Source organism: Podarcis erhardii (genome assembly GCF_964252035.2).
Source record: "Podarcis erhardii genome assembly, chromosome: 9".
Lineage (NCBI taxonomy): Eukaryota > Metazoa > Chordata > Lepidosauria > Squamata > Lacertidae > Podarcis > Podarcis erhardii.
In genome coordinates this window covers 43,878,055-43,903,814 of record NC_138512.1, presented here as the reverse complement: position 1 = coordinate 43,903,814, position 25,760 = coordinate 43,878,055, and the positions used below count along the sequence as shown (strand labels likewise).

The following is a 25,760-nucleotide window of genomic DNA, read 5'->3' as shown; positions in this document are numbered from 1 at the left end:
CATCCATGCACAAGAATTAGATACTAGCCTGCTGGGAAGGGGAAGCTTGGGCAAGATGCTCTCAGTGGGTCCCCACCTTAAGCAGCTCCATCTCCTACTTTGCCACTGGTAACTGCAACCCTTTTGTTTGGCCTTTCCTTCTGTTCCCAGTCCACACAACCACCCAGAAAGAAAGTGCAAGGCAAGAATTATATGCTGCTATACCACCATATTTTATTCTGGGGAAGAAAGGTGAATAGAGCCTGGAGGTTCTGGGAGTCAGGAGTACCTGCAGTGTTGTGAAGTTTAGCAGGTGCCCAACAGTGCTGACCCCCAACGCTGGCCTTGGGGAATGCCAAGGTTTGCAGAAGGTTTACAAAAGCAAAAACTGGTAGGTGGGAACCTAAAAATAGGCCCAGTGATCACAGAATGCTAACTTAGTGTTGTGGGGGAATTTGAGAATGAGGTGTGTGGGGGGAGACTGGATTGGACTATCCTGGAAGGAGCATGGCTGTATGGAAGCTGAATGAGGGCACTCTACCCTGCTGCCTCATTTGAACCTGGTATTAAAGTATATTTTCCAGTTATCCATACTTGGCTGGTAATATACTAAGGCTTTTAAGTGTTGGGAAATACATTTGTATAATATGTTTGTCATATCTTTTTTTCAAATGTTTTGTTTTTTAAATAACTCATCTCTATAACCTACCATGGGGACTTTTTCAGGGGGTGGAAGGACAAGATATCCCTAATCTCACCTGGCAACTGTTTCAGTGTGTGCAGTAAAAAGGCTTATGTTAGGTATGTTGGTACAAATTACATTTTGTATATCTTTAAGGGCCTTTTAGGCTGCTTGTGATATGCACGTGTGGATGTTAGTACGAGATTGAAAGGGAACAGGAGTCCTTTCTGTTTGCTGGCCTTACAGAATCAGGAAGTACAAAAAAATAAATTCAAAAGTTACTTGTGAAAATGGCTTGAGGGTTGCATCTCCTTGTGCTGTGTTTTATGTAACATGCTTCTTCAGATCACTTAAAGGTTCTGCAGGTGTCTTTCCTTGTGCCACAATATGTTTTCTTGACTAACTGGATTCCATGCACATCTGGACAGATCATGATCAGGAACCAGGGAACTATTCAGCTAGTTCTGTGAGCTCTACACGGCCGAAATAATCTTGAAGATGAGTTCAGGCAACTACCAGTGTTCAGGACTGTGAAGAATGTAAACCTAAACTTTGTTGCTATATTATTATGTTTTCACATGTGTACATTTGTCCTAAGAAGCCCAGTCGACAAGCCATGTGTATAACTGGCAATGAGCCAAAACATTTAGCCTCAAGAAGCCCCCAAGCAATAAAAGCTAGATTTTTAAAAATGCCATTGGGAGTTGCTTCTGAGGTAAATGTAAAGGCAAATGGGGGTAAGCTAAAGCAGCCAAACATGATGTGACAGAGCACTGACAACAACAAAGGAAACATGAAGGCATAGTTTTTCTGCGGCTCATAAATTAAACGTGGGCCTCTAATGCTGAACGGGAAAAAGGAGATGAATAAGAAGTGTTCAGGAATACTTGTATATTTGGTGAGGGACTCATGTGCACTACTATTTTTAGTAGCATTAACGCACAGAGGTGTCCTTTATATCACAGGAAAGTGCAGTACACTTCCCTTCTCTTAGATTTACTGTTGCCAAATGGCAGAAAGCTCTGTATGTTGAAAGGCAGTTGGAACAGAAGCCAAGGACTGGAGTTGGAGTCTGGTTCAGGAGGTCCACATTTTAATCAAAGAGGCCTTTTGTGTAACCGTTTTCATCCATGATAAGGCACCTGCAAGCTTCCCAGAACGGTAAATTTAGTTTATAAGGCATAGAATTTCTTGGTGATTGTGGAGTCCAGCAGAAGTTAGCACAACTGCAGCCCCCTTTGGGCGTTATTCATTTGATGACGGTCTCATAGGTAAGGGGAGTCTGTGCCTTTGCCCCTGGCAGTGTATGGATCCCTGCCCACCCCCCACGCCCCATAACCTACTTTGTGCACGGATGCCTTCTTAGGGGAAGATTACACACATAGAACTTCCTTCAGTCTTTCATGCATAGATGTTGGGAGTGTGGGGCCAGGGAACTACATAATACCAGGGGTCAGGCCGATGGGGTGGCAGTCACTGCCCCTTCTTTCTGTGAAGCCCTCTACATGCAAATGGCTGTGAGTAAGTGGTCTTTTTTTTTCCTTTTCTACCCAACATGATTAGTTCCTGGCCTTCCTTCCTAACTTTCAGTGTACACTATTAATTTTTAACTCAGTTTTGTGAGTGCTAATCCAACACTAGAACCTTATTTCATGTTAACATTATTTGCCAGTTAAAGTAGCACCTAGTATCTCTTGTCTTGTGCTAAGTATCCTTTGGTTTTGTTGGTCTCCTGAAAGGCATGTGGGGGAGAGCAGGATATCCTTTTTCAGTTATTCCTTGGCGTTATGGCAGCATAGGCTCCAGTCTCAGGATGGAAGTGAAAAGCGTGTTCTGAACTTCTCCAAGCACACTTTGGCTCACAGAACTAAAGAGGCTCTTAGCTGCTCTTTTGCCGGGTGTCAAATAAATGAATTTGACACTGGGAAACCTTAAAACTGAGCAAAGAGGGAGCTACATAAAGGAAAGGCAGTGCATGTTTCCGCCAGCCTTCTCTCGTGAGATTAAATAAATGAAAAGTGGAAAACAAGAAATGTACTTACTACAATTGTACCCTGGTCCCCGTCCCCCCTCCGGGGAGTACAGAGTGGCTTACATATGGTTCTCTGTGGACTCTCTTCCCCACTTAGCTCCAGTAGCTGAACTGAACTACATCCATTCAGACCATCCTCTTTTCAGGAAATAATTGCCAACATTTGCAAGCAATTAAAACTTTCCTGCAGGACTGCATATGAAATATAAAACGTATGCTGTATGTAGAGATGTAGGGTTTTTTTAAAGCAATAATTATAATAGAGAATCCATAGAAAGATACAAATCAACAGAATAAGAGTTTTGGCATTAAGCTTTATAGGTTTACTGTGCATGACAACTGCCCGTGTTCACTGTCCTTCCCCCCCCCCTTCACAGCACAAAAATAGTATTTGGTATGCAAGGATAAAATCAGCTTTAGGCAGTTTGTTCACCAGTGAAATAAGTACCTCTTTCCTTTACATTAAATCATTCTGAATGCATACAATTGCTGTTATTTTCATTCTATTGTGTCTGCTTCCTGTTGGTCAAAGGTTATTAGAATAGGGTGGTGTATAACGAGATGGAAAGCTGACAGGAAGACTTAACGCTGTGCTTATTTTGGGGTAGACACAACTACTGAAATGGTCGGGATTTTGTGGCTGTGCTGAAAACAAAATGAGGTACTTTTATTATCCAGTCTCAAGGTCCTTTTGTACATATGCACAGTCCTGTTTTTAAACTTGTTTCAATGGCAAATAAAAGCAACTCTAAAGTTACTTTATTTAATAGAAAAAAATGTCTTTTAGAAAATTACGGTTAACTTTTTCTCCTAAGCAATTCTGTTTGGTTTAATGATATATATTTGGTCTTTTTTAAATAGTCACTGTTCAGACTTCAAGAACAGTCCTTTGTTGATAGTGTGTAATACAACTGCCTTGAAAGCTGAAAGAACACTTTCAAAAAGTACAGTAATGTCCACCTTTTAATGTTTGTTGTTGAATAACAATGTTCTTAAGAGCTAATCTAGATGACATTTATTGAGAAACAGCTGCTTGCCTAAGACATGTAACATGTGGAAATCAGAGTAGAGGATTCTTGTAACTTTGTTAAAATGAAACCGGTAGATTGTAATACTCATTGATCCACAAGAAAGTTGTTTTTTGTTGTGTGACTTGAGGTTGTTTTGAATTGCCTACTCTCAAGGTCTCTAACTGCACAGTCATGAATTCATATGTAAGAGTGTGGCTTCATAACAAATTACTGTACTTTTTAAAGTAAATGTTCATTCATCGTACTGAAACGGAATGTGAAAGGAAGAAAAGACCAGTGGCAGAAGATAACATAGGAGGGGCTGTCTTTCTTAGCAATCCATCTCTGCTGTATTGTTCGGTTGTTGTTGTTGCTGCTGCTGTTTATTATTTATAAAGTTCTTAAAGTTGCTAGGAGCTGTACAGAAAGTAAAAATGAACACAAATCCTAGCAGGAGGTTTACAATTTAAAAAATTGACAGGAAAGTAAAAGGGGCTACAATGAAGTGATTAAGGCTGCAATCCTATACAGTTACCCTGGGATTAAGTGTCATTGAAAACAGTGTTGCTTCTGAGTATACAGCATTGGTCTGTATAAATAACAAATTTTGCTAATGCATGTGAATAATAATAATAAAAAAGCTTTGAAAAGCAGAAAGGTGTAAACTTGGATTAAATTTTTTAAAATGTAGTTTTTATCCCTTTGAGAGGTTGGAAGTTTATGTGATAGCTGCTGGTTTTCAAAGCAAAACCTGACCACAGACTGGTTTTAGTGCATTTGTTCTTCATATCTAAGTTTGTGCATTTAAGGTGGAGGGGTATTTTGGTTTTTCCTTATGTTATTTTTTTTTTAATGAGTCCTGATGAGAGCAGATTACACCAAAGCTTGCACATTTTATTCAGAGAAAGGGGTTGAAACTTAGGAGAATGTAATGTAAAAAGCTGTGAGTCGTAAAAAGACTTGGCACTGTTGGCAAAATGGATATATATGGAGCAATTCTATTCAGGGGCATTAATAAAGAGTTGAGTAATGAGGGGAGACACTTGAAAGAGCCCCCCCGCAAGTTGTTGTAATATAAAAAAGGAAACCACTGGACAAAAACAACAGAATATATGGTGGCTTCTGAACTGCTGTTACAGCAATGCCACCAGAATGAACCACTTGGAGGTTAATGTGGAATGGAACATGATATCAAACAATACATCTTTCCAATGGGTTCATCTAGTTATGAGAACAGTTGTAGAAGAGATAGAAAACATTTCTTGAACAACAGAAAATAAACTTGAAGATGTATTCTATTGTTGAGCACAGGGAAACATAGCATGCAACTAAAAAAAGAAGTCACAGGTAAGACCAATTTGGGCATACAGTGGTGCCTCGCAAGATGAAAAGAATCCGTTCCGCGAGTCTCTTTGTCTAGCGGTTTTTTCGTCTTGCGAAGCAAGCCCATTGATGGCTTAGCGGATTAGCGCTATTAGCGGTTTAGCGGCTTTTAGAGGCTTAGCGGATAAGCAGATAAGCGGCTTAGCGGCTTAGAAAAAGAGGGGGGGAAGAAACCCGCAGGAACTCGCAAGACATTTTCGTCTTGCGAAGCAAGCCCATAGGAAATTCATTTTGCGAAGCACCTCCAAAACGGAAAACTCTTTCGTCTAGCGAGTTTTCCGTCTTGCGAGGCATTCGTCTTGCGGGGCACCACTGTATTAGGAAACCATGATTTCCTGTTACATCTGAACCAGGCCCAAAGCACAGGTTTGCCTACCCTTGTTTTTGCAATAATGAGATGGGATATTATGGGAGTGATATTCATATTGTGATTTTAAGTCAAAGGAATGTTCTGAAATCATTCCCATTATTAAAAATGGTCTGATTCTATGAGTAACCCATAATACACTGAGAATCCCAGGGCAGCTTGGCATACCTGTATTTCTTCTTATTTACCATTCCCTTTAGTGTTGGGTGTTAAAAACTTTTGATTTAGGTCTGGGAGTGGATTGGGAGCCACTGAAGATGGCAAAGCTTATTAATACTAATATCTAAAATGTTTATAGTGCTTTCACGTCCTTAACATGCGTTAGCTAGTTGTAATTTTTAGAATGACTCTATAAGGTTAGTATTATCTCCCATATTGTGCATGGGGTGTGGGAATTGAGGCTGAGAAAGAGTGACCTGCCAAATACAATCTAATGAGTTTTTGGAAGAGGTGGGATTTGAACCACAGACTTCAAGATTCACAGCTCAATTTCTTAGCCACTAAACTACACCAGCTCTCCAGCTTGTTGAGCACCACTGATGGGGCCAGGATGACATTTTCTCAGTCATCCTGACTGGTGTCACAGAAGTTAAACCTTACCTTTGCTACTGTTCAAGCTAATAACTTGAACATAGGGTTAATGAGTAACTGTAGGTACATAGGAAGATTAGTTTAAAGTTATTGCATTATAATTTATCATACCATGTGGATACTAACAGCAATGGGAAACTGAGCTTGTGAACACTCTAACTTGTACCTTAGAATCATGGGATAATAAAACTGTAGAGTTTTAGCACATACATGAACGTAAGAGGGGCCTTCATACTGCATCACACCAAAAGGCCTGTCTAGTCCAGCATCCTGCTTCCACAATTGCCGTGGGAATCCCAAGAGCAGGACATGAGGGAGATAGTGCTCAGTCCCAAGCACTTGTATTCAGAGACACATTCATTCTGATGGTAGTACATAGCTATGATGACCGGTAACTGTTGAAAGCTTTATCCTCCATAAATTTGTCTAATGCCTCTTTAAAACGAAGTTGATGGCCACCACCACATATTGTGGAAGTGGATTCCTAAGTTTTTAGCTGTGCAAAGGAGTACCTTGGTTCTCAGACGCCTTGGAACCCAAACACTGCAAACCCAGAAGTAAGTGTTCCAGTTTGCGAACTTTTTTGGGAAGCCAAACATGCTCCGTTTTGAGTGTTATGCTGAGGTCTGTCTGTTTTTGCTGTTTTATTTTGCATTTTTGTTTTTGTGGCTTTTTTGTTTTGCTTTTGTGACTGTGTGCAACCCCGTTCAGCTGCTGATTGGTTGACTGTATGACTGCAGTACATTGTTTATTGCTTTAATTTTATGGATCAAAGGTCTCGTTAGATAGTAGCATTCATGTTAAATTGCTGTTTTAGGAGTTGTTTTTAAAAGTCCGGAACAGATTAATCCATTTTTCCTTACTTTCTATGGGAAAGCGCGCCTTGGTTTTGGAACAATTTGGTTTTGGAACGGACTTCTGGAATGGATTAATTTTGAGAGTTGAGGTACCACTGTACTTACTTTAGCATGTTGTGCTTCTCACATAATCCTTGGATAACCCTGGCCACATGGCTACAACAGGTTGAGGTGGCCTTTAGAATAGTCTTTTATTACATGAACAAAACTGTAATTAGACAGCAGCATTCTAGGAGTGTTTCTAATAAAGAATGCTATAACAGCGCTAAGTACCATGTGGTTGGTAAACCCTTAATAGTGATAAAGTTCTTTGGGTTGCATAAAAAACTACTAATTACTAAGCGTGTAACAACTGCAAAGCATAGCAAACTTTCTCTCTCTCTTTGTTCTTCTTGCCTTTCTGACTGTTTTTTTCCTATTATTTTTTCCAGTGTAACTGAACAAATTCCATTTCAGATTGCTAAGCACAAAGCGCTTCAATGCTGCTTTTCTGTTTTCAATGTTTTCTTTGTTTGTATAAGCAAGCTAAAGTTAGAACTGACCAACACAAAACTAGCAAATGGTGACAATAGATTGAAAACAGGAAATTTTGGCCGTGTGTGTGTGTATATATATTCTGAACAGATTATAAGGATGATAGCTGGTGGAGTGGAAACTTCCACTGAGACTGTTTTTTCCTTATTTTCCCCTGCTAGAAAAGATGAGGCTTCCTGGAAAACAAGCCTTATGAGGTGTGAGTGCAGAGTGTTTTTATATCTTGGTCAATATCTTAGTAAAGGTGCACTGGATATTTTCCACAGTTCATTCATATTTGTGAAAGATTTTGCAAAAGGCATTAAGAGACATGGAACTCCATTCATCTCAAATAATATTTTCACCATTCTCTAAGACCAACCTGGCAACAACTTTCTATTGAATGCCTGAATAATAGTTGTATGTGGAGTCGAAGATGGGGCTGTCTCTACCCCCACATTGGCAAGGGGATGTCTATAGGGGGAGCTTGTTGTATGCTCCTTGCCTCCTGCTCTTGCGCATGATGTGGAACCCTGGTTGTTTCAGTGGGGAGGATCCTGCATGCATACCACAGGGAGGCCAGGTGGTTACGTGGGGCCAGTGGTCGCAGCCCCAGCCTTGCGCTGTGTAGGGAGTTAAAGCTCATGATTGAATTCCTGAATCAGGCTTCTGTTTATTGTGACATTTGATACTATTGTCAAGTAGCACTCCATAAAACAAATGTGAGAATATTTAAAGCAAATTGCATTGAATTTTCACATTTAAAACGATACAAAGCAACTATTTTAATTAAAGGGAAAATAGGGAAAACCTCACCATTTGCTTGTTTAAAAGGCAAGGAAACGAGAGATTGAGGCTCATTCCGATACACATATACTTGGGGGTTAGCAGCATTGAGTACAGGGAGGCCTTACTTTCGAGTAGTCGTGCATGCTACTGTGCTGTAAATTGTTTTGTTTGTAGCCCATTCCTCCTCAGAGCTTTTGTTCCTTTGTCTTCACTGATCAATATTCTGATCCTCGGTTTTAGGGCTGGTGGTGTAATATCCCTACAATACCAAACACTAATTATGGTTTGGATTAAGCTGTTTCATTTCTCTGTCTTGGAGGAAAAGTTAACATTTGCTTATTGTACTAACACTTCTGTAAGCAAAGATCTGTTTAGCCTTTCTGAGCATGCTTTTTCAGTTTCAACATCAGGTGTCCCAGCTACAAAACGTAAATGGATTTTTCTGAAGTATCTCTTCATGGGCGAATGAACATATAAACTTTGTAAGAATTCTGCTTGGGAACAACCCAAATGTTTTGGGTTTGGAAAGTACCTCCCAAAGCTGTACTCCTTAACTTCTGTTGTGTAGCATGGGCTTCTGAAGCACTTCTCAGTAAGGCAATGTAGAGGTTCCACCAGGCAGCCAACACTAAAATGTTAAAAATAGAACATGCTTCAAGAATGCCAGATATTTTCAGATAACAAAGAGTGATTTATGTGGGCTCCCTTTTCAGTTTGACAAAACATAGAAGGGCCTTTGTACTATGATTAGCACGCGTGCTGATGTCAGTTCTCTTGTCTAGCTTCAAGCTTTATTCTGCTGCTAAATTGTGCTTTTGTGCTATAATCCAGAGAAGCTTTGTGTCTGCCTTATTAGTGTGTAGTTTATGGAATTGCTTTTGTTTCTGAGGATAGTCTGTGCCAGTTTCAGTGTGAGTGACTCATTATGCAACTGAAATAAACATTCCCATTTTCACTTTGTGGAAAAAGAAATCTTCTGGGGAGATAAGGGGAGGGGGCACAGAAGCAGGTGTTAATGGTCACTGTTTCAGATACTTGGTACTTTGTGGCTTGCCAGGCTAAAAAGAAGGTCTGTTTGGATTATCAGTTTATGAAACTGGCTCCAGTGAGAGTTGTATTTTACCCTCCATGTTCAATTGGGTCTCTGTTAGCACTGAAATACAGAGGCGATTTCAACTCATGAATGTGCAGAATTAGGAAGTAAACTTCCAAATTACCTTCATTCGGTGTGTTGCAACCACATCATTAAACAAATTGCAGCTCAGTTTTGTGCAGCATTTTATTCTGTATTGTATCTTCTCCCGCCTTCCTCCCCATTAGCATTTTTTACACAACCCAAAGAACTTGATCATTATTAAGGGTATACCAACCACATAGGACTTACAACATTCTTTTTTTTTTTTTAAATATTTTTATTGGATTTTCAAAAATTTTTTTAAACAAACACAAACATATATCATAAACACAAAACACAAAACAGAATATCTGTAGTTTCATACCCTTACAATCATTACCCTCTTTCAGTGACTTCCCCCCACCCCCCCCAGCCACCTTCCCATTTCATTAAATATCTCAGCAAGTTATTTGTTCAAATCTCTTAAATATTATTCATATCTTTTCTTATAATTTATCCTTTATCCATTTTTACTTTAAATCCCATTATACATATTAAGTTGTTTCTCTAAGGTCGGCCTAATTTCTCTCCCACAAATTCCTTACTCTTTATATTAAATCAAAAAACAATAATATTTCTATTCTAAACCCCAGACTTTTACCACTCTGCACTCCCCTCCCCCTCTGTCCCGGTATTTGCCCCTTCCCACATTAATATCCCAAAGAAAAAAAAGACAGATTTAACCCGGATTTCTCACATCAGAGGCCCTTAGGCCCCCGTTAATCACTCTCCAGCAATTTTGTTTATAGTCCTTTTTATTGATCTTCTCTTCTCGAAGGAATTCTGTCACCAGTTCCTCATATTTTTCAAACAAAAACAGTCTTTGTCCAGGATCAACAGATCTCCCATGTTGCAGCTTAAAGAAGAAGTCTCCATCATACTTATTCGTTCTTTCGTAGCTTAATGTTTCAGTTGTTCCAGGGACTTCCATCTTTCTCTCTCTTTGCAGATTTATGATCCATTGGTTGTCTTTTTCACTTCTTTTCCTCCCAAAAGTTACAGATATTTGATTGCTCTCTTCCTCCTGAACTCCTTCTTCTTTTTCTTCTTTTTCCCCCAGTTCTGAAGTTGTCTCTTTTTCTGCAGCTGCAGATTCTTTTTCCATCCGGTTAGCTCCACCAACAGATTTGTTTAGTTTAAGATTGAAGGTCATCAGTTGATCTCTCATGGCTAAGCTCTGCTCTTGCAGAGCTCCCACCAGGGAAAACATTTTTTTTATCTCTGCCAGTAGTTTTCCTTCCGCAGCCATTGCAATGTCTTTAGTTCCCTCCAGGGGGATTTCCATCATAGTTCTTTTCCAACAGTTCGTTACTTTGTTATTCAGAATTAGTTTGTTTCCAGTCAATTTAATGTAACACTTTTAGTCCCAACAATATAGTTATAACACAGTTTTAACTCAATTTCCAAGCTGACGTCCGTTTGACAGCTCTTTTGACAGCTGTCAAACACCTTGTTTTTTCTCTCGGGTTCCCAAGCAGGGCACTGCCCGGGTTCGGGGGGGGGTCCGCCAAAAACAAAACCTCTGGGATTCCCCTCTCTTCACTCCAGCACAAGTAACTTTTTCAACCAATTTATGAAAGTGTTCTTTCTCCTTTCAACACCAGAGTCTTTCCGACTTAGTGCTCCTCTCCTTGCTTTAAGTCTTTTGGTGGGGGGGGGGAGTGTGGACTTCCTTTTTAACACATCCCCCGCTCGTACTCAAATTCAATGATAAAACTTTTAGTGCCAAAATTTCCTTCTACTCACGAGTTGTTTTTTCAGTCCAAATTTCAGGAAGAAAGATAGCGCTCTCCGGTCATGGCTCGCGGCTTCGCTCCGCCAAGGCAGCGATCGACTCTCAGCTCCACGCCACTCTCCGGTCCCCTCCGTAGCCTTTAAAAAGGCTCTTCGCGGGTCGGGGAGGGCGCTTAAGGTGCCCGCCGAGTCTCCATGTCCGCAGGCTTCAGCGCCTGCGGTTTCTAAGGGTCCCCGTGTCGCCGGCACGGCAAGACCCGTCCTTAGCGGAGCCGATTCCCTCCAGAGCTCGGAGGGAATCCGCCATTACCCGTTCGCGCTATCCCGGAAGTCCCAGGACTTACAACATTCTTTATTAGATCACTCCTGTCTTATTAACAGTTTTGTTCATGTATTTGAAGGGTGTGGAGGGGGAAAGCAAACTCAGGCCCCTCCCCGTAAAAATGACCTCCCCAATCAGATCTGGGAGTGGGGCAGGTAACAACTTCCGGGTCAGGAAGGACAGGACTGTTCCTTCTGCACTGGGACAGCATTGGAATCCTCACAGAAGGCTGTTTGATGGAGTGACCCTCCTCCTTTGCTGTTGTTAGTGGCAGTTTTGGTTTCTTGGTCTCAGTAGACAGCAACCCCTCCCTGGATGTACTCTCTACCCAGATCAGATATTTTTTCTGCCTGTAGGCATCTCCCCCCTCCTCTCCACCCCCCAAAAGCCACATAATTGGAAGTTAAACAAGTGTTTGGATTATAAACTGTGCAAATATGAGTTGTACTGGAACTTCTTCTTCAAAGCTGTTTAAAAGAGGCTGTGCCAAGTTGCCATCTCTGGTCCAAGCAAACTGAAGAATTGCCGGGGCGACACAGGAGTCTCAGTCTAGTCTAGCAGCAGCACAATGAGAGCTCCAATGATAGTATGTGGTCATGTAAATTATAGTATAGAAGAGGAAGAATTTTCATTCTTGTTTTCATTCAGAATTCAGAATTTTGCACTATGTATTGCAATTGTGAGTTTAGATAGCATGCTACTTAGATCTGCCAGTTACCTATTGGGATTATTGTTACCAAGCCTACACATGTCCTGGTTTATGTTACATGAACACATGTGTTTAAAAGTGCAACCATTAAGGTATGATATTTGAAATCTTTGTTCCAAAGTTTGCTATATGTCACAGAGGTTATTGCACTGTACTTACACTTTTAATCACTTGGGGGAATTAGCAAATACAACTCAGTCCCAGTTTGGAGTTAAACACAATAATATTTACTTATTGGTGTGCCAAAATTGTGGTGAGTGAGTAATTTGATTTGTAGTTTGAAGCACCATATGCACTATTACAGAATTGCAAGATGGGTTGGTTGTTGAAAAACTATATGCAGGCTATCCAAACCCACATGGCCTGAACCAGTAGCTGACACTTAGGTTGCTACTATCTTAGAGACAGCAAAAGATGGAGGCAGGGAGTCTAATGGCTGCTGTCGTGTAAGAAGTGAGAAGCATTGTCAGGGATGTTGCAGTGTGCAGAGGAGGCCAAGGCATGCCAAGAGGATGAACGATCAAATGCAAATGACCTGGGCTTGGACCATGGGAGGGCAGAAAGATGGCAAGATTTAAGAAATGAAGCAGGTGGAGAGAAGTGAGAGGAATAAAATGCCAAATACTATTTGTCCCAGAGAAAGAAGGGGAGGCTTTCTTGAGGTCCCAAGCATGCACTCTGATGTCCTTGGAATGCTCAGCCAAATAGGATTTTAAAATACTGTACAAATGTTGTCCAGAGAGCACGTGAAACTTCCTGAGGGAAGCAGTCACTCTTAAGACAAAAGACAGTTACATTAGGGACAAAGCAAGATGGAGGGGAACATTGGGAGCTAATTAACGCAGTTGCTGAGTCATTACCAAGCTTATCAATGCAATTTTCCTGCTGCATAGTGGCAGGGATGTCACGAAGGGTCTTTGTCCAACCTGGTGACTGAGATGACTTTTGTGGGGAGAGGTGGAGGCATTTCCCATTCAAAGTTAGACTTACTGTAAATTTCGACTTAATTCAATTACCAGACGTAGGTGCTTGCTGGAAGGCGTCCTAGAAGTGATTAATGTTATTTGAATCTTTGTTGCGGAGATATTGGGGGGGAGGGCGGCAGCAATTAGGCTTTCATGATTGATTGTGCATACCAGTTCTTGCAGGGAAATTTTCCTGTGCAGCAGCTACTGTAGAGATATTTGGTAGAAGCCACTAGAGTTCCCCATGATGGGACTAAACTTGAACTGCCACAGTTTCCTCTTATTGTCTTGCAATGGCACTGCACTGATTGTCCACAGTACTCACGTACCGCTCAAGCAAACTATGGCTTGGTGTGACAAGGGAACACAGAGGGAAAATTGTGGCCCCTGCCTGGATCTACACCAACTGTGCTATCAGGAGCTAAGTCATCGTTTGGCTTAGAGTTGGCTGCACACCTGACCCCCATGGTTTGTATGCTCAAGACATGATTTGTTTTTGGCTTACCCATATGATTGCTCATTGATGGTTAGCTGTGGATTCGCTTAGCATTACATGTGAACTGCATCGATGTCTCGGGGCATGTGCAGAGTTCCAGTCGAACTGAGTTTCTTAGTAACAGATTGCACTCTGGACCAACCATGTGCCTCCTTTTCCTTCTTAGGCCGCTGCTGTCCCTTTTAGTGGAGGTTTAGTGAACTAAATAATAATTCATGGTATTTCAGATTTCCAGAACTTTGGTCTAAGATACAATTTTACAGCTTCAAATATTTTACAAAACTGTTTATTGTTTCCAGTGCTGGCCGAGTAATGCACTGGTATAAAATATGAATTGCCTGAATCTTTTCTGCCTTCCCTTCTCTAGGCATGGAAGAGGAGATGGTTTGTGCTCCGCAGTGGTCGACTGACAGGGGATCCAGATGTGTTGGAATACTACAAAAATGACCATGCCAAGAAACCAATTCGTATCATTGACTTGAACTTGTGTCAACAAGTGGATGCTGGATTGACATTTAACAAAAAAGAATTTGAAAACAGCTATATTTTTGACATCAACACAATAGACAGAGTCTTCTACTTGGTTGCCGACAGTGAAGAGGAGATGAATAAGTGGGTTCAATGTATTTGTGAAATCTGTGGGTTCAACGCTACTGAAGAAGGTAGGATTCCTCCCTTGGTTCCCCCTTCCCTCAGCATTTAATCTGTATTCTTTTCCCCTAGGAACCCCAAAGCACTCTATGAGACAATTGCAAGGCAGTGCAGATGTCTGCTGTGCTGTGTTTGCTTGTTTTAAAAAACTGCACAGTGTTTGGAAGTTTGCAAATATTGGGTCATCATGTAGACACAGTCAACAACTGAAGAGTTGTGTTTTGAATTCTTTACACTATATAGAGCCACATTTTTGTATGTTTCTCTAAAAGGTATTGCCTTTTTGGAGGCAAAAGAGAAAGGTTCTGTATTTAGTTTTATAGGCTTGAATATTTTTAGGACAGTATTTGCATAGTGGCTAGTTACGAGTTTTTATAATTTGTCTGGCTGTAGATTTAAACATATATATTTGTGGTTGTAATAAGCTAGCTGAACAGCTAAAGCTTGATTGCAGCTTGAGCAGTGGGGTTGACTTGCCAGACTGTGGTTAAGTGGAACAGCGGCCAAAGAAAAGCAGATCTTTTAGTACACAGCAATAAAATAATAATAATTAATGGAACCTGACTTAGTATTTGTTACCTACCATTGCAAAATTCCCCAAGGATCTCAACAGCTACCCCCTGCTATTAGTTCATAGACACGAAAAAGAATTTATTCACTGACTATTCTGACTTTCCCAGCATGTCTTGAACCATGTAATGGCACTTTTAACAGGAGGAATGTCTAGCTGACTTGTATTAACGCACCATCAATGTCTCCAAGATGTCGCATTGCCCCCATTTCACAATTAATGCTTGGAAGCTAAGATAGAAGGGTTCTGCTGGTGCACTGGGACTTCTGTTACCCCTTCTTCTCCTATGTTCCCTTAAAATCTGCTCTGGTGTGTCCTCTGGAGCTAATTTTAAAGACCTGTGGGGAGCTGTAGGGGAGAGGGACTTATGGTTATGCTCTCTCCAGACTAACCACAAGGTGTGACCAGGAACAACCCTTGGCTATAGCTCGTGGTTAGTGAGGACAGAGCTTAACCATGAGTTCCGGTTTGTACAACATATTAAGTCAAACCTTGGCTTAGGTCAAATGGCCACAGGCAGCAAAAAGGGAGGCGCAAAGCACCTGTCAGCTGGTTTCCAGGAGCCCATGCATCCACACCAAGTCAACATCTTGCCCAAGACCTTGCAACTATACTGTGGTTAAGGTGAGATTTTAGCCCAAGTCTTCCTAGTATGATTCTGAAATGTGAAGGAGGCTTTTCAAAATTGTTTCCTGATTTTTGTAAGGTTTCTGCAGGAAAGGCAAGAAATGTTGTTTGAATCCTTCAGCAAGAGATAGATTTGCACATCTAAAAATCTGAGAAGTGAACATGCAATTTTTAGATGTGCAAATCTATCTCTTGCTGAAGGATTCAAACAGCATTAATGTGATTGTTTTGAAAGATCCTATGAACACACATTTTCAATGTGGAGGAGCATTTGAAACTGGCATCATCCACACATGTCTTGAGGAAGTAGAGTCCGTTCTGCCACCTCATTCCTACCCCTAGTTCACTGCGTGTGTAGACTCTGCCTCTTTATTAACTTACAGGATACAAAGTGATATTGAATGTAGGATAAAAGAGGTGTAGGAAGTTGCCTGTACAAATGTTCACAATGTTGTACAAAATAACGTGTGGGCTTTTAATCAAAATAGATGGATGTGATTCAGATGTACTCCCTGCTTTGGATGATGTGCTCTGAATTTGCATGGTTTACAGCTTGCAGACAAAACTCCTTTTGTCCCATGCTCCTTTGTAAGCTAATCACTTAACGTCCATTGCCATTGTATCTGCACATTTCTACTTCATATCAATTTGAAGTGCAGTCGGATTGTTTTGCTTCTGTACAGATGCCCTAAGTGACTCATCCCTGAAAACGAGTTGCAGTGCAAGACAATCACTGCAAGACAATTTTGTTTGTAGCTGATTCATCACTTTCCATGGCCTCTTCCCATGTTCTGTGAAGTGTGCCTCCATCTCTGTGTCTGAATCTGACATTGCTTAAGGTCTTATCATTGTGGAGGGGTGGAGCTGATATCTAAAACATGTTCACCTTGCCTTTAAAGTATTTATTATTTCTCAAAAGGTTGGTGGTAATTTTCTGCTCATATGTAAAGCTGGATATTGGGAAAGATCCAGTTTATGTGTATTGTACAGTATGCTACACCAACTAGGGGGCGTTTAAGAAGCATGCATATGTTATATTGTTGTTGGTGGCAACTAAGTACAGGGAGAGAAATGAATATTTTGCTATTCTGAAAGGTCTTTGGGGGTTATTTGCTGTGGCTTTCTGATGTTAGAATTTAGCATGCAGATTCACCAAGGCACACATTTGAAACAGTAAGCAGTCAGACATAACTCTTGACTCATGATAGTGGTTGGGTCCAGCCGTTCTCACCTCAAGACAGGTAATCTGTATCCCCCAGCGCAAGGCAAGTAGTTAAACTATGGAATTCATTACCACAAGATGTGCTGATGGCCACCAATTTACACTGCTTTAAAAACAGGATTAGACCCTTCTCCCAACTGGCAAGAAGAAGAGTGGAAGAAAGAAGCAGCTGCCTAGTGAAGCTGGCAAGATGATGAGTAGGGCATACACATTTCCCCCAACTGGCCTGAATTTCTGACGGGAGAGACCATTGAAAGTGGGGTGCTTACATGGCTTGGCTTGCCATGCCGTGCTCTTGCTTTGAATGGAGCTTTGGATCAACCCACTGGCAGGAAAAGGGGTGTTTCAAGGAACAGGCCACCACTCCTTCCAACATAGGGCACTTGTTGCATCCACCCCAGTATGGGGATATTAACAGCAGGCTACATTAAAGGCTTGTAATGTCATTTGCCCCCCGTTAGTAATGTAGCATTTATTCAAATGCAAATCACATTAATTGACTGAGCATCTCATGATTAATTGATTTTTCAAAGGCTTCAGTTGGGCTCGGCTCTGATTTAAGAGACTTAAATGCAATTAAGCAAGGATTGAATGCTGCTGCATGCTTTTTGTAGATGCTGTGAAGCTACCTGGCAGTTCTCTACAGGCGCCTGCCGAATTGCCCTCGGCTGTCAACACTTCCCTGCCATCTGTGCAAGCAGAACCATCCCTACCTCCTCCATACCAGCTAATTAACATCCCACCATCAGAGTCTGCCTCAAGTCAAGAAGATCCACAAGACTACCTGTTACTAATTAACTGTCAGAGCAAGAAGCCTGAACCCACAAGGTAAATGTTAACTTCCTCCCTCATAAAAGTGCTTATGGTGACAAATCCGACATTGGCTGCTGCTGTTGTAGTTTGAACATGTCTTGCAAAAGCCTGTCTCCTCCACTTGCAGTTGCATTTGATGCTCATCAGGCTTGGACAGACTTAGTGTTGCCATCTAACCATTGACAGTGACAATGTATTGATTTTACTATATTATTTGGTCCTTTAAAAACCGGTCACAAAACATGGCCCCTGTCTGACAAATGAATAAGTGCGTATGTAAACCCATTTATTTCAGTGGGTTTACTGTGCACTTAATTTACTCCCTATGGCACACCATGGTCAAGGTGCTACAAACCTTCGGATTACTTGCCTATCTTAACTTTTTGGAAAAAACAACGAATTTTATCCATGATTTTTCCAACAACTAGGCTGCTTTTTGTTCAAAATAGTTTGTGTTGCTGACCTCTCTCAATTTTTATCATGCACTTGTAAACCAGCTCATACATAATCTCGGAAGAAGGGGAGGAGTATTTACTGCTGGAGGATTTTGAAAGTAAAAAGATTCCCTTGCAGTGAGTGTAATGTGAATTGTTTGGGATCTTGTCTTTAGACTTTAACCTCAAAGCTATAACTTGCTTGAATCAATTTCAGTGTGCGTGTGTTGCACGTTGTGCTGTGAAATTTTAATAAGCAATGCAAATAATAACCACCTGGAGGATCCAAGCTTACAAAAAGGATTGTGTTTCGGTGTGCGAAGCTGTTTGTGCTTTTGTGGACATTTTTTTTGGGGGGGGGTGCTTTTAAAAATGATTCAGAGAAGAATCCTTGGAGGTGTTTTTGTATATTATGTTGGAAACTGCCCAGGGTGGCTGGGGCAACCCAGTCAGATGAGCAGGGTATTATTATTATTATTATTATTATTATTATTATTATTATTATTATTTTACTACGCATAACTGAAGAATGCTGTGGCTGCCCTACATTCTTTGTAATCTGCTCTTTTTTCTTTCCCCTGACGAAAATCCGACAGTTGCCTTCCCAGCCCAGCCCCAAATGACAGGTAGCCATGCTATTCATACCGTGCCAGTTAGCATGTCATAGTAAGCCGTAGTTAATGTTCCACTGCGGGCTTTGAGGTGGCTTGCATATTGCTGCTCCCCATTAGCATGTCAGAGAAACACGACCCCTGGCTTAATGTTACTTCCACATGGGGACTGTGGCTTTTCTGTGCCAAACCAATTATGATTGCTAAGCCAATTAAAAAGCCTTGGCTCCACATCACGGTTTGTTTGGAATGAAGCAAATCACAATTCCTAGTTTGGAAGTAACACTAACCCAGGGGGCGTGGTTGAGCTCCAGGCAGGAGGTGATGCTCCTCATACTAGGGGAGGAGTGAAGCAGGAGCCCAGCCACATGTTTGAGGGGAAACATTAAGTATGGTATACTGCATGGCTGGCTAACCTGTGACCCTCCTGATGTCATTGGACTCCTAGCTCTTATCAGCTCCAACCAGCATGGCCTCATTAAAGGATGGTGTAAGTTGTAGTCCACCAACTCTTGGAGTGCCAAGAGTTAGCATCCCTGTGATGTGCCAATGCAGCCCTGTGTTAACAAATTCAAGCATTTCATGCCTCAGCCTCCTTTACAGGCTTTTTCACTTTTAATTCCCTGCTATGTGAGCAAGATAGGTTTGCTGATTTTAGAACATAAACATCTTCTCTCTGTGTGTTGTATAGTGGTTTTATGAATGGCCACAAAATGCAATCGATACTGCATGTAGCAGCAGGTTACAATTTGCAAATTGTCTCAGTTCCTGTCTCATCTTAACAGGTTTCTCCTTATTATAGCATGAAGCTTGCTTGCTTTAAAAAACAAACAGTATTTAAATAAAAAGGATGAAACTGAAGCTCTCAAACTGAAATCGAAAATCTCACAGTTGAAATAACTGATGAGTATACTTCAAAATTGAAAATAATAATCTTGTTCAGTTATTTAGGGTGTATATTGTGACTAAAAATAGTACCTAACATTTATTTATCTATTCAATTTATATCTCGCCGTTTATCCCAAAGGAGCCCAGGGTGGTGAGTTTAAGACTCAACCAACATGTTCCAAATTATCCTCACATTTTGACTGTAACCAGCTTTGCAAATATTAATTTAGGAAATGGTCACCTGATTTATTTTCAACCTGTGTGAATTTTTGTCCCTCCACCCCAACTGCCCTTGTAATACCCTTCCCACCTAAAATCTACAAGACAGATAGGAACTGAGACTTTAGCAGTGTCCAGTGCAGAAATATAGAGGATCATTGTGTAGCTATTCTTTGGATCCAAACATTAGAATGAGATTGACATGTATGCATATGCAGCCTTTGTGATTTCACCCTTTTTAACACAATAAGAAACTTCCCCTTCTAGTATCAAGAGTCCATATGTTATAGGTGCATGAATGTGATTCACATAAAATCAAACTATTAGTTATAGTTTACAGTTGTGATTCACTGTTTTCAGCTGATTATTTTGCAAAATGTGCAAAAGTTCCTGTAATAAACTTGGGATATGCCAAGAAATTACTTTCTTTTTTAAAAAAAATCTTGCATTTAGGTCACAGTCTGACACAGCAAAAACTGCCTCTTCAGAAACAGACTGCAATGATAATGTGCCTTCCCATAAAACATCTGTACAGTCGCTGAACAAGCATGCAGTGAATGGGTTTTTTCAACAGCAAAGTGTCTATGACTCTCCCCCGCCGAGAGCTGCCTCCGTATCTGTGGATGGCAGCCTTTATAATTTGCCAAGGAGTTATTCGCATGATGTTTTACCGAAGCCATCTCCTTCTGGGACTGATGCAGATGGAGAGCAACATGTTTTCAGTGTTCCATCTGCAGCATCTTCTCTTGATGCACAACTGAAGGCTTTCTCCATTAGTTATGACATTCCCCCAACACCTGGAAGTACGTACCAGATTCCACGAACTTTCCCAGAAGGAACATTGGCTCAGAGTTCGAAGCTAGAGACTATTCCAGATGTCCCTCCACCTCGGCCACCAAAACCTCACCATCCTTCGGACCGCTCACCTGTGGAGGTGTGCAATATCTCCCGCACTTCCTCAGATACTGATAGCAGCTACTGCATCCCTACTGGCGGAATGCCCCCATCGCGCAGCAACACAATTTCCACCATGGATTTGAATATATTTCGTAAAGGTTAGTGTTCTTCCATCTGGCTATGCTTTAACACAAATGTTCCTTGAGGTGCTCCCAAAATTCAGCCTCTCTAAAAAAAGAGCAAGATCTGCCCTGGAAATCTTGGTTCTTGGGGGGAAGCTACACATTTCACTTCAGCTGTGAGAAATCACACCTCAGTTCCCACTTACTGATTCTCAGTATTCTCTTGAGAGAGGGAAATTTGCATTGAGGAGAGGGGCAGGAAAGGTGTATTTAACTTTTCTATTCCTAGTTGCTTTCTCCGTGGTGCTTCCCCAGCTGCTTATACACTTTGCAGTGTTCCAGACCTGGGTTTATCTTGAAAATACGGGCTTTGAACTCTGCAGCGATAAAAACAGCTGGAAGCAGGGATATTCTAGGGGGAAAGCTACTTGCAGGATTCTTTTCTCCATTGCAAATTACCTCTGAGATTGCTTTGCAATGGTTGAGGCCTGTTGACTCAGGCTATGTTTTCCTTTGGCAGATAGTTAAGTGGACTCACAAGCTCTCATTTTGGCTTCCAAGTGTTTGCTTGTTTGTATTCAGATCCCACCTTGTTTCTAAGGAGTTCAAGGTGGTGTGCATTGTTCTCTCCCTCCTCATTTAATCCCCACAACAACCCTGTGAGGTAGGTTAGGCTGAGAGGCAGTGACTAGCCCAAGGTCACTCCCTGAGCTTCATGGCTGAGTGAGGATTTGAACCCTAATTTCTCACTTACTAGTCCAACTTTCTAACCACAACACCACACTGGCTTACTTAATGCAGAGAGAGTGGGCAGCACTGTGGTCTAAACCACTGAGTCTCTTGGGCTAGCCAATCGGAAGGTTGGCGGTTTGAATCCACACAATGGAGTGAGCTCCCACAACTTTGTCCCAGGTTCTGCCAACCTAGCAGTTCGAAAGCACACCAGTACAAGTAGATAAATAGGTACTGCTGCGGCAGGAAGGTAAATGGCATTTCCGTGCTCTCTGGTTTCTGTCATGATGTTCCATTGCGCCAGAAGCGGTTTAGTCATGCTAGTCACATGACCTGGAAAGCTGTCTGTGGACAAGCGCTGACTCCCTTGGCCTGAAATGAGATGAGCACCACACCCCATAGTCATCTTTTACTGGACTTAATCATCCAGGTGTCCTTTACCTTTACCTTTCTTACTTAATCTGAATCACCAGAAATTCATTTTTATTTTTTTACAAAGATGATTTCCAGCCAGGGGAAACTTTTCATATAGGTAATTACTTCACCTTCCTTGTAAATCAGTGAAGATCTTAAATATAGGGGATTGTTTGGGAGCTAAGAAGCAGGAACCTGTGAGCAGAAATCTCTTTGTGTAAGAATCAAGACAGTGCAACTCTGAATTCATGTTACAAATATGCTGATGTATGATGCGTCTGTGTGGTGTAATGGTTAGAGTTTTGGACTATGAGCTCTGAGACTTAAGGTTTGAATCCCCACTCAGCCAGTGAAGCTCACAGAGTGACCTGGGGCCAGTCACAGTCTCTCAGCCTAACCTACATCACAGGGTTGCTGTGAGGGTAAAATGGGAAGGAGGAGAGCCATGTACAGCATCTTGAGCTCCTTGGAAGGTGGTATGTAAATGCAACAAACAAATAAAAAATAAAAGATGTGCTACATTAACTGCTAAGATACACTATATAAGAAATTGAAGATATATAGACTGTGATTATTGTTATAGCTCCCTGTTGTTGTTTTTTAAGGATCTGTTTCAAAAAAAATTGGTTGACGTAATAGACCTCAAAAACTCTTGATCTACTTTGTACTTAACCTGAACAGATTTTTTAAAACAATATTTACTGAGTTTGCAGAAGTTAGTGGATGTTGACATTATGCTTTGTGGATGTCTGGAATCAATCACAGGTACCTAATAAGATGGCCTCCACAATTTTAAAATAAACTTTCCCAACCTTATATAAACTGAAGTTGTCTAATGGCACACCCGTAACTCATTATATATAGCTCTTACATTTTCCCTTCATTTCTGCTTGCCTTGCATTTTTCTTGTCTTTATCCAGTTTAATAATCTACTCCAAAGAGTTTACTGTGTGATCTGCAAAGTACCATGTGCAAGGATCGCACCTTATAAATAACACATATGGATGCCCTCAACCATTTCCCAGCTCTATAAAGGCGCTTGAGAGCTTCAGCGATGGTCTGGCTTTCTGAAGCAATTAAGATTTTAATTAAAATTTACTTGGTGTGGTTTTGTGTAAAATTCAAATTCTGGATAAATATTCAGACAGTGCACAAAGCCAAACTGTGGGAGTGGTATGGGGCTAAGAATGCCAGGGGTGAAAAGTGAGTTTAAAGAATTAAGAAGGGGAACAAGGGGAATCCAGAAGGTGGCATATAGAACAATTGTTAGCAATGTAAAGTGGGGTTGGGTGGGAAGCAGGCAGAGTCACCTGTGAAGAAATGGGGCCAGGAGAGAGTAAGGGGAGGTTTCCATATGTTGTCCAATAAGACACACATGTATTGACCAATCACTAGTCAACATGGTTTTTCATAATGAAGATGTTCAGTTTTGTATCACTTTGGGCTGGGCTGTGCATTTCAGAATGGTTGTGTGTGAAATGTTGCCTAGCCTGGTATTTCTATTTCTTAAAAAAAAAAAAGCCTACTGTAATCTGCGGTGAATGGTGGTAAGAAATGTAATACTACTACAACAGGTATCTGCTTTCTAGGTTTTTTTTTTAATACATACTCTATTGTAAGATCTCCCTCTTTTTAAAATTTCTCCTCACTTTCTTCTCCTTCATGTGGTCTGGGTGCTTTCGTCACTTCCAGATTTTAGGATTGGTAGTGCCTTGCATTCAGACTGCATAACCAGACATAGACAGCAGCAAGATAGCATCCAGGAAATTTTCCCCCTTGTGCTATTTGCAGCTAATGGTGTGTGTTATGCCACCAGGTGTAAAAAGGAGGGGGAAACAATGCTTTCTTTCTTCCCCTTTCTTTAGATATGGGTTCTCAAGATTGCTATTTTATTCCACGGACATTTCCGAATGACAGATCAAGCTCATTGGAAGGTTTTCATAACCACTTTGTAAGTATGTTTTGATTTTCAACATTAGCACAAGGCATATCTGCTTATGTATACTCTGATACGGATGGAGGCAGGGCTGTGAAATCCTTCTACACAGAATGCTTTGTTCTTAATATGATATAAGTGGGCTAGCTCATAGTGTTGTGTGAGACAACAGAGGAGGTAATTGAGTCTTGGGAGGGAGGGGAGGTAAGTGATGGGGATAGCGGTTAAGAACATGGGAGGCTGCAAAGCTCACATCACACACACCCCACACACCTGATTAAAAACATGTAGAGTGTGGCAGTCAGTTACAAGACAGAGACAAAATGTAGATCCTGGCTGGAGCTTGTACAATGCAAATGGGGTGAAGCAATTCCATAGAACTTGCAAAAGGGGGGGAAAAAGACACACAAATGTTTTGAGACCGGTCAGGTGTTGTGCAATATATGTACGCTAAATTTCTGTTCACCTGTTCAGAATGTTGTTTAATTTCTTGCTGTCGGAATCATTTTTGTTTCCCAGAAAAACAAAAGCCTGTTGACTGTGGGAAGCGTTTCAAGTGAAGAATTGGATGAAAACTATGTCCCCATGAACCCAAACTCTCCCCCGCGGCAGCATTCTAGCAGTTTTACTGAACCTTTCCAGGAAATGACGAACTATGTGCCGATGACTCCTGGCACTTTTGACTTTTCCCTGTTTGGAATGCAAGTCCCTCCGCCAGCACACATGGGGTTTAGGTCGAGTCCCAAGACCCCTCCCAGGCGGCCTGTGCCTGTTGCTGAATGTGAACCACCACCAGTGGATAGGAACCTCAAGCCCGACAGGAAAGGTAAGGAAGGGGCATGCACTCACTGCCAAGCACTCTTGAGTGTTTCATGATCCTCGTTTTGTCCTTCCACCCACCCATCTTGTTCCACAGAATAAAATCCTGCTTGAAATTGAAGCAGCAATATTAACAGTTTACAATTTCCTTTAAAACACACAGACCTCGACAGTGAATATATTTACGGTTGTTTTGCTTAATCACTAGATTGTACTGCTACTTCTCATCATATGTGGAAAAAACTGTGACTGGATCAGAACCTGCGCTTTCATTTGTGTTTAGAATCCACTTAAACCAGGCTTCTTCAAACTTGGCCCTCCAGATGTTTTTGGCCTACAACTCCCATGATCCCTAGCTAGCAGGACCAGTGGTCAGGGATAATGGGAATTGTAGTCTCAAAACATCTGGAGGGCCAAGGTTGAGGAAGCCTGACTTATACTTTTATATATATATTTTTGGTAAGGCTAGCAAAAGTACACATTCAGATGATATGGATATACGGTATAATAGCTGTGATTCTTACATTCCATACATAATACAGATGCTGCTGCTTTAAAAATAGCATTTACCAAAACCTTAGTACAGGCTTCCTGTAACTCGGCCCTCCAGATGTTTTGAGACTACAATTCCCATCACCCCTGACTACTGGTCCTGCTAGCTAGGGATCATGGGAGTTGTAGGCCAAAAACATCTGGAGGGCCGAAGTTGAGGAAGCCTGCCTTAGCAGGTAAGTATTAGCAGTTTTGCATTCTTTTTCATTCACATAAAATCCATAATTCACAATTACAAAGCTGACGGTCAGATTTTCTGTACTGTCTATTTAAATGTATGCGTTTCTATGCGCATATGCCTTTCTGAAGGGTCAGATACTTAGCTGTTTGCATTTGGCATCATGAATCTTCCTCTCCCAGTTAACAGCTCTTTCCATAAATGAGGAAGAGACCTCTGGAAGGCTGTACCAGAAGCTACCTAACCTAGCAGCACTGGCCAGCGTAATGTATTGTGAAATAATGGCTGCATTCATGCATCACACTACTTTAGCATAATGTGGACCAGGAGGAATGTGTTGTATGCAGCGTCTGGCTTGCACCCTCTCACCTTTCTCCATGTGGCTGGAAGCAGCAGTGCAGAGGCTTCTGCTTTTGCTCAATCACATCCAGACCAGCAAACTGTGATGAACATTAACTGTATGGTTGGTTT

At 41.3% G+C, this 25,760-nt stretch overlaps 1 protein-coding gene across 3 annotated transcripts in view; it reads left to right on the top strand.

The window, feature by feature from the left end:
- GAB1 (GRB2 associated binding protein 1) overlaps positions 1 to 25,760 on the top strand; it is an 81,698-nt gene that overhangs the window by 42,850 nt on the left and 13,088 nt on the right. For all 3 annotated transcript variants that reach the window (XM_081876110.1, XM_081876111.1, XM_081876112.1), the window contains exons 2-6: positions 13,971 to 14,265; positions 17,289 to 17,502; positions 20,093 to 20,694; positions 23,670 to 23,755; positions 24,260 to 24,566. In XM_081876110.1, coding sequence (XP_081732236.1) covers positions 13,971 to 14,265; positions 17,289 to 17,502; positions 20,093 to 20,694; positions 23,670 to 23,755; positions 24,260 to 24,566 — 1,504 coding nt within the window. The remainder of the gene's footprint in view (positions 1 to 13,970; positions 14,266 to 17,288; positions 17,503 to 20,092; positions 20,695 to 23,669; positions 23,756 to 24,259; positions 24,567 to 25,760) is intronic.